The sequence below is a fragment of the Nyctereutes procyonoides genome, unplaced genomic scaffold, assembly GCF_905146905.1.
Source record: "Nyctereutes procyonoides isolate TBG_1078 unplaced genomic scaffold, NYPRO_anot_genome, whole genome shotgun sequence".
Classification (NCBI taxonomy): domain Eukaryota; kingdom Metazoa; phylum Chordata; class Mammalia; order Carnivora; family Canidae; genus Nyctereutes; species Nyctereutes procyonoides.
In genome coordinates, this window is record NW_026575043.1 from 41,917,991 (window position 1) to 41,926,547 (window position 8,557).

At 47.9% G+C, this 8,557-nt stretch overlaps 1 protein-coding gene across 1 annotated transcript; it reads left to right on the forward strand.

Moving 5' to 3' along the window:
• Positions 1–2,206: 2,206 nt before the first annotated feature.
• Positions 2,207–8,353, forward strand: XBP1 (X-box binding protein 1). Its single transcript, XM_055323361.1, is given in 6 exon segments — positions 2,207–2,492; positions 3,363–3,459; positions 4,473–4,607; positions 6,741–6,776; positions 6,779–6,886; positions 7,204–8,353. Coding segments are annotated over 6 exon segments (1,176 nt in total). The 5' UTR covers positions 2,207–2,250; the 3' UTR covers positions 7,762–8,353.
• Positions 8,354–8,557: the final 204 nt, after the last annotated feature.

Consider the following 8,557-nt stretch of genomic DNA (forward strand, 5'->3'; position numbering starts at 1 on the left):
TGTTTTTGAGCATGATTTTAAATGTTTATCAAAAAGATAAAAGCCTTGAAAACAAAGCTGGGGGAGTCAATTTGGACATTCCATTTGTACCCCATTAATCAAGACCAAAATGCAATCCATCCACCTTTTCTCCTCTGCCCCAGCATCTTGTGCCTTCTCCACATGGTTACTCATGTACACCCTGCTGGACTAACAGGGGCCTCATGGCATTTTCTTTTTCTGCCTACATGATTTAAATTTTAGTTTCATTGAGACCTCTTACATAGTGCCAGATAGTCTCTTGGTGTTCAAAACTGGTAACTTAAAAAAAGGTTGCATGACAGTTACATGACTTTTTTCAAATCTCTTATAGATTTCTATAAAGGTGTAGGTCTCAACCAGAAGGCACTCTAAACACTTCTTGCAAATGGCCAGGAGGCTAGGAGTGAGCCTCCCATCTGGGAAGGCACACTAGGAGCTGGATACCCCCAAGTTGATGAGAGTTACAAAGGAAGCAGGCTTGGGGCTCCTGGGTGGCCCAAGGGTTGAGGGTCTGCCTTCCCCTCAGGTCATGATCCAGTGGTCCTGGGATTGAGTCTCACACGGGGCTTCCTGCAGGGATCCTGCTTCTCCCTTTGCCTGTGTCTCTGCTTCTTTGTGTGTCTCATGAATGAATAAATAAAATCTTAAAAGAAGGGGATCCCTGGGTGGCGTAGCGGTTTGGCGCCTGCCTTTGGCCCAGGGCGCGATCCTGGAGACCTGGGATCGAATCCCACGTCGAGCTCCCGGTGCATGGAGCCTGCTTCTCCCTCTGCCTATGTCTCTGCCCCCCCTCCCTCTCTCTCTCTCTCTGTGTGTGACTATCATAAAAATAAATAAATAAATAAATAAATAAATAAATAAAAATTAAAATCTTAAAAGAAAAAAAAAAAAAAGGAAATAGGCTTCATTGTCCTGCGGAGTCTCTGATCACAGTCCACCAAAGCAGTATGTGCTCAGGGCGCCCTCAGTTTCAATAGTTTAGCTTTGCCAACTTGGAGGAAGAAAAGTGCCCTTGGGAGGCTCATGGGCCACTCCCGGGAGTAACAGAAATTGTGCCCCTTTAAAGGGCCTGTGTATCAAGCTCCTTCTTCCCATCCTGTTTCCTCCCCACCAAAATATAATTGAAGAGCTAATCTGACTTCAGGACATGGAAAAATTACTTGGAACCATTGTCTTTTCACTTTTTGCCTATTTCCAATCACCAGATGGGAGTTTCACTCATCTTTGCATCCCTGGACTCTAGTACAGGCCTAGGCACAGAGGAAGCAGTAACTGCTTGTTAAAGACAGTATCGCTTTGTAATTCTAGGGAATTTCACATTTCTGTAATTTGCTTCAAAAAACTGAACATCCTGTGTGTGTGGTGGTGGTGGTGGGGTGTTTCCTGGGATTGAACCATTTTAATAACCTTGTGCCTAAATTTGCTCCCTAGCTGCCAGGGCAGGAGCCTCCAACTTACCCGCGTGCCTGGGGGGCTCAGGGTAGACCCCCGGGGACCCTGGTTTTAACAAGTGAAACGAAAAGAGTATACTCATAGTAGGAAATGTAGAAATGCAAATTAAAATTGCATGTATTCCTGCCACTCCCGAGATCACAAAGCCCCGGTGTATGAAAGCCCCGCCAAGAGGCAAGGCTAGTTTTAAAACGCGCGATTTCAATTCCTAAAGACTCTTATTTAGCAAGATTTCTTTGCAGGCTCGTTGCTCATCCAAGGCCTGATTGGCGCTCGCTGTCCCCCCGCCCCCTCCCCCCGCCTCCCCCTCCCCCCTTCTTCCCCCTCCATCCCTCCCCCCGCCTCGATTTTCCGCTCCGCTCGGGGCCCCGACGTGGCGCACGAGATAACTGGTCGGGCAGGGGTGACAACTGCTGTCAGTGTCGGTAAAAAGCCATCAGTCTGGAAATCTCTCCTTCTGGAATTAGACTCAGCGGTTCCGGGGGCGGGGGGGAAATGCAGCAGCCTAGCGGGTAAAATCCTTTCGGGGAGCAATCTCCGCCGGGCCCCAGACCGCCTCCCAGCTCCGGCCCCTCCTGCGACGCGCGGGCGGCGGCCGCCACGCTGGACGCCCCGGCCCCGCCCCCTCGGGGCCCGCCGGGCCAATGAGCGCCGAGAGCGGCCGTGCGTCACGCGGCGCTGGCCAATCGCGGAGGGCCACGACCGTAGAAAGGCCGGGTGCGGCGGGGCAGCCCCGTGGACGGCGGCGGCGCGCAGCGGCGTGTAGGCTGCGGGACGATGGTGGTGGTGGCAGCCGCGCAGAGCCCGGCCGCCGGGGCCCCCAAGGTGCTGCTTCTGTCCGGCAAGCCCGCCGCCGCCGCTGCCGCCGCCGCCGCTGGAGCCCCGGCCGGCCGGGCTCTTCCGCTCATGGTGCCGGGCCCGCGAGGGGCCAGCCCGGAGGCGGCCTGCGGGGGTCCGCCCCAGGCGCGCAAGCGACAGCGCCTTACGCACCTGAGCCCCGAGGAGAAGGCGCTGCGCAGGTGGGCGCGGGGCGGGGCGGGGGCCCGGATGGCCGCGCTCGGGCGCCGGGGCCTGGCCGGGGGGCGCGGGGCGGGGCGGGGCGGGAGGCCGGAGCCCGGGCTGCCGGGCCTTTGTCATCCCCCCCTTCCGTTCTGGGTCCTTAGTGGTGCGTGGCGCTGGGCGTCGGCGCGCTGGGGTCGGGCCCTCTGCCGCGGGGCCCCAGGCGGACCTGTCATTCCGCTTTCCTGAATTTGGCCCGTGTGCATAGACTCGATCGACCCACTTTTTTTTTTTTTTTTTGGAGAGGCGCGGAGCTGCAGTGACCGTGGCTGAAAGGGCGGTGAGCCGTGTGAGGCTCGCTAGGCAACGGCCTCCGCGTCCGCTTCTGGGGTCGTTGGAAGCATTGAGCGAGGATTGAGCCTCGTACTCCGTTCTCCGTAAATCTTAGTTCTTTGGTGATTCGTGGGTGCCTTTTGTGGTTTAAGTACCCACCTTCTTGAGCAGACACGGGGAGCAGCCGTCTCGGGGTGAGAGGCCTCGGCCTCGCCCTTATTTGAGTTACACGGGGAGTAGCAAGGGGAGGAGGAAATCTCCTCTGATGCAAGATGAGTCGTAGTTGTGTCCAGCGGCCTGGATGCGACGGGGGTGTGGATGACGCAGTGTGGGGGAGAATGAAACGGTTCCTCAAGCCAGATCCACCAAAGGCTGTGTTTTTTGTTTGTTTGTTTTGGTTTTGGTTTTTTTTGAGGGGAGGAGCCTGGAGTATATTTTACCTTAGTCTACCTTATATGCTGTAAACGAAAACGAAAGCACCAGCTGGTGGAGCTTTCAAATGAAGATATAAATAAGGTTTGAGATGACTTAGTGTGGTATGTCCCTTCTGTTCTCAGGAAACTGAAAAACAGAGTAGCAGCCCAGACTGCCAGAGACCGAAAGAAAGCTCGAATGAGTGAGCTGGAACAGCAAGTGGTAGATTTGGAGGAAGAGGTAAAACTACTTGAGATCAAACTCTTTCATCTTTTATTTCCTGTAATCCCTTCCTTGGTGAATGTTCTGAGGTTCGCTGCCCATCCCAAGTTGATTCTCTTTTCTTTTTTTAAATATTTTATTTATTTATTCATGAGAGACAGGGAGAGAGAGGGACAGGCAGAGGGAGAAGCAGGCTGCATTCAGGGAGCCCGACGTGGGATCCCGGGACTTCAGGATCACACGCTGGGCCAAGCCACCGGGGCTGCCCTGATTCTCTCTTTTTAGAATACGATTGAACAGTTAATTAAAAGTTAAACTAAACTAAAATAAAAATAAATAAAAGTTAAACTAAAAAAATAATCTAAATTAGGGTAATTAGGTAATAAGTGATAAGTGATGAAGGTTGATGAGAGCAGAAGTGGTTGACCCTCTGGCATTTGGTGCTAGATCTGTCTCAAAGTTGTGAATTGCAACATTACAACGTTTATCGAGTTAGTACTAAGAAATTCATAAAAGTATGGTAGAAAATAGTTGCTTAAACCTGAGACCCTTCTTGGCTTGGCCAAAAGTTCACTTAACAGTTCCCTTCCCCTTCTAGGGCGTGCTTATTGCCTAATCCTAAATTATTCCCAGCTACACATCTTGAACACATAAGGATTTTATATATGTATATATATACATTTTTAAAAACATGTTTTGATTTTATGGCCTACCATTACCACTTCTATTAAAACCTGCTAGTTTAAGATAGGATTTTTTTTTCCCTTGTCCTATCTAAAAGCCGCAAGTCATCCTTTGCTGAGGTCTATATTCGTAGTTGGAAGCATTGTGTTATTTGTGGCCCCATGAAATGGCACTTCTTATTTTTCATAACTATGACCTTTCCTTTGAATACCTACTGTGAATGTAAGCAGAGTTTTCCAGAAGGTCAAAGAGAAGGAAAGGAAACCAACTGTAGTGAAACATCATCAGGTGGATTCTTAAGTGAAAGAACTGGATGTTTTAATAGCTTTTTCTGAACTTATTTCCAGAACCAAAAACTTTTGCTAGAAAATCAGCTTTTACGAGAGAAAACTCATGGCCTTGTAGTTGAGAACCAGGAGTTAAGACAGCGGTTGGGGATGGATACCCTGGCTACTGAAGAGGAGGCGGAGACCCAGACCAAGGTAAGTTGTCTCATTTATCTGATGCCCTGTATGAGAACTGGTTCTAAGTGACATGACCCCTTACTGACACTCATTTTTCAACTGTGTAGTGAATAGTATTAAATTCTACTAAAGTAAGTTACACAGCTCTTATAAGAGCAAGTACTAACGGGGATCCCTGGGTGGCTGAGTGGTTTAGCGCCTACCTTCAGCTCAGGGCATGATCCTGGAGACCCGGGATCGAGTCCCATGTCAGGCCCCATGCAGGGAGCTTCCATGCTTCTTCTTCTGCCTGTGTCTCTGCCTCTCTCTCTCTCTGTGTATGTGTCTCATGAATAAATAAATACAATCTTAAAAAAAAAAAAAAAACAGAGCAAGTACTAACAAATACTGATAGCCAACAAAATGTACTGTGTTAGTGTTTAGGAGAACCAGAAAAAGAGCTGGTCACTTTTTTTTTTTAATATTTCATTTATTTATTTGAAAGAAAGAATGGGCAAGCGAGAGAGAGCATGAGCAGGAAGAAAGGGAGAATCAGGCTCCCTCCTCCCTCCTGAACAGGGAGCCTGATGCGGGGCTCAAATCCAGGATCTGAGCCAAAGGCAGATGCTTAACTGACTGAGCAACCCAGGTGCCCCGAGAGCTGGTCAAATCCAACTGAATGCTACTAAAACTGTAGTAGTTCTTTGGTGAATATGAATGAGTAGGGAAAGGATTTATTATGATAGTGATACCCCTCTGATAAGAGGTAATTATGGGTTTTAGTATACAGACATGGGAAATTTATTGACAGCACTTAAGTGGTCTAAGGTTGACAGTAGGGCACTTCTACTCTGCAAAGGTAATGTTTAGAACAAACTAAAAATTACTGTCCCGGGATCCCTGGGTGGCGCAGCGGTTTGGTGCCTGCCTTTGGCCCAGGGCGCGATCCTGGAGACCCGGGATCGAATCCCACGTCGGGCTCCCGGTGCATGGAGCCTGCTTCTCCCTCTGTGTCTCTGCCTCTCTCTCTCTCTCTCTCTCTGTGTGTGTGACTATCATAAGTAAATAAAAAAATTAGAAAAAAAATTACTGTCCCATGGGGATCCCTGGATGGCTCAGTGGTTTAGCGCCTACCTTTGGCCCAGGGCGTGATCTGGAGTCCTGGGATTGAGTCCTGCATCGGGCTCCCTGCATGGAGCCTGCTTCTGCCTCTGTCTCTGTCTCTCACGAATAAATAAATAAAATATTTTAAAAAAATTACTGTCCCAAAAGATTTGGGGCCCGAATTCACTGTAGAACTTTATTACTTAAGAAATGTATTGTGGAGGGGTGCCTGTCTGGCTCAGTTGCTGGAACATGAAACACTGGATTTCGGGGTTGGGAGTTCAAGCCCCACTTTGGGTGCAGAGATTACTTAGTAAAAAGTAAAATCTTTTTTTTTTTAAAGATTTTTTTTTTACTTAGTAGAAAGTAAAATCTTTCTTTTAAAAGATTTTATTTACTTGAGAGAGAAAGAGAGTATCAGTGGTGGGGGCAGGGATAGAGGGAGAGGAAAAAGCAGACTCCCCGCTGAGCAGGGAGCTCGATGTGGGCTTCAGTCCCAGGACCTGAGATCATGACCTGAACCCAAGGCAGATGCTTAACAGACTAAGCCATCCAAGTGCCTCTAAAGGTAAAATCTTAAAACTGTATTATGGAGAGGCAGCCCCCGTGGCTCAGCGGTTTAGCGCCATCTTCAGCCAAGGGCCTGATCCTGGAGACCTGGGATCGAGTCCCACATCAGGCTCCCTGCATGGAGCCTGCTTCTCCCTCTGCCTGTGTCTCTGCCTCCCTGTGTCTCTCGTGAAAAAATAAATAAAATCTTAAAAAAAATAAAACAGTATTATGGAGAATATCACTGAAGATTTTAAGAATATCAGTCCTTCCCTTCCAGAATCTTAATTTGGGCCATAAAAATGTTTCATTGCACATAAAATGACAGAAGTTAGTCTTCCTTCTTTTTTCCTCTCTTCTTGAGGAAGTCTCAAACTGAAATAACGGAGGTAAGGGAAAGGTTTTCAGCTCCAAAGCTTAGTTTTCTAGCTTTCTTGAACCTTGAGAATCACAGCTGCCTGGTGAGCATCTCCTTGAGGACTCAGCAGTTTGAGCAGTTTATTTATGTTGGTCTTTCAGGGGAACGGAGTGAGGCCGGTGGCCGGGTCTGCTGAGTCCGCAGCACTCAGACTACGTGCACCTCTGCAGCAGGTGCAGGCCCAGTTGTCACCCCTCCAGAGCATCTCCCCATGGATTCTGACAGCGTTGACTCTTCAGACTCTGAGGTAAGAGTTTTTTTGGATTTAGCGAAGAGCTGTGTAACTAGTTAATTCCTTCTGTTTGATGTCTGAGATCCCTGACCAGATGGAGGAGGGCAGGAAAGGTTAATTTTGGCTGGGTTACAGGTGAAGATCGACTGCCTTCCTATCTCCAGGTGATTTAGGACATAGAGTGAGGTGTAGATAAATGGGTCTGTGGGTCTCGGAGGTCATCCTGTTGAGTGATGATTAATTTACATTGTGGGACCTAGTAGGAAGTATTCCAGGTAGATTCTCAGGCACATTCTAATGGTTGGATTCCATTTCATTTTTGTCTCTTGCAGTCTGATATCCTGTTGGGCATTCTGTTCAATTTGGATCCAGTCATGTTCTTCAGATGTCCTTCTCCAGAGTCTACCAGCTTGGAGCAGCTTCCAGAGGTCCACCCAGAAGGACCCAGTTCCTTACCGGCCTCCCCTTCTCCATCACTGGGGACGTCATCAGCCAAGCTGGAAGCCATTAATGAACTGATTCGTTTTGACCATGTATATACCAAGCCCCTAGTCTTAGAGATACCCTCTGAGACAGAAAGCCAAGCTAATGTGGTAGTGAAAATTGAGGAAGCACCTTTCAGCCCCTCAGAGAAAGATCACCCTGAATTCACTGTCTCAGTGAAGGAAGAACTTGTAGAAGATGACTTCATTCCAGAGCTGGGCACCTCAGATCTACTTTCATCCAGCCACTGCCTGAAGCCATCTTCCTGTCTACTGGATGCTTATAGTGACTGTGGATATGAGGGCTCCCCTTCTCCCTTCAGCGACATGTCCTCTCTGCTTGGTGTAGACCATTCTTGGGAGGATACTTTTGCCAATGAACTCTTTCCCCAGCTGATTAGTGTCTAAGGAATGATCAGTGCTGTTACCCTTTCCCTTGACCATTATACTGCCTGAAGATAGCAGAGAAGCCTGTGCTTCATTTAAAAAAGCCAAAGTAGAGGGTGTACAGTCCTAGGGAATTCTTTTAAAGTATTTATCTGTTCAAACCTTATAGGTCACCCCAAGTATTCTTTTGTCATCTAGCAGTGCAAGGTACTCAGATATATTACTATAATCCAGAATTACAGTTTTTGAGGTTGTACCTTTATCTTAAGGGCAGTAGTTTGACCTAAAATTCTTACGTAAGGGTCATTGAACAAGTGTCTTAGACGTGAAATTTGAGTGGCCCTTTAACATTTCTTTTCCTCCTTCTTGGCATCCCAGGCTTGCCTCCAATTTTAGGCCCTTTAGTTTGCTTCTGCAAGCAGAGAACACCTACCTGAGGGGGCTCCTTTCCGTCATGTACAGTTCAAGTAAAGATCAAGAATCTTTTGTATTACTATGAAAATTTACTATGTAAATGCTTGATGGAATCTTTCCCTGCTAGTGTAACTTTTGGGAGGTGCTTTCTCCATTTATTTAAAACTACCTGTGCAATTAAAAAGTGCAATGCAGTGTCTTTGTTCATTGGTAAGTCTTACTGCTTTCTCTCTAGGTGTTTCACTGTTTACAATGATAGTAATTTATCCGACTTCAGTGAGCATGCCACTTTTTTTTTTTTTAAGATTTTTATTTATTCATGAGAGACAGAGAGAAGCAGAGACACAGGCAGAGGGAGCAGCAGGCTCCACACAGGGAGCCTGATGGTGGGACTTGATCCTGG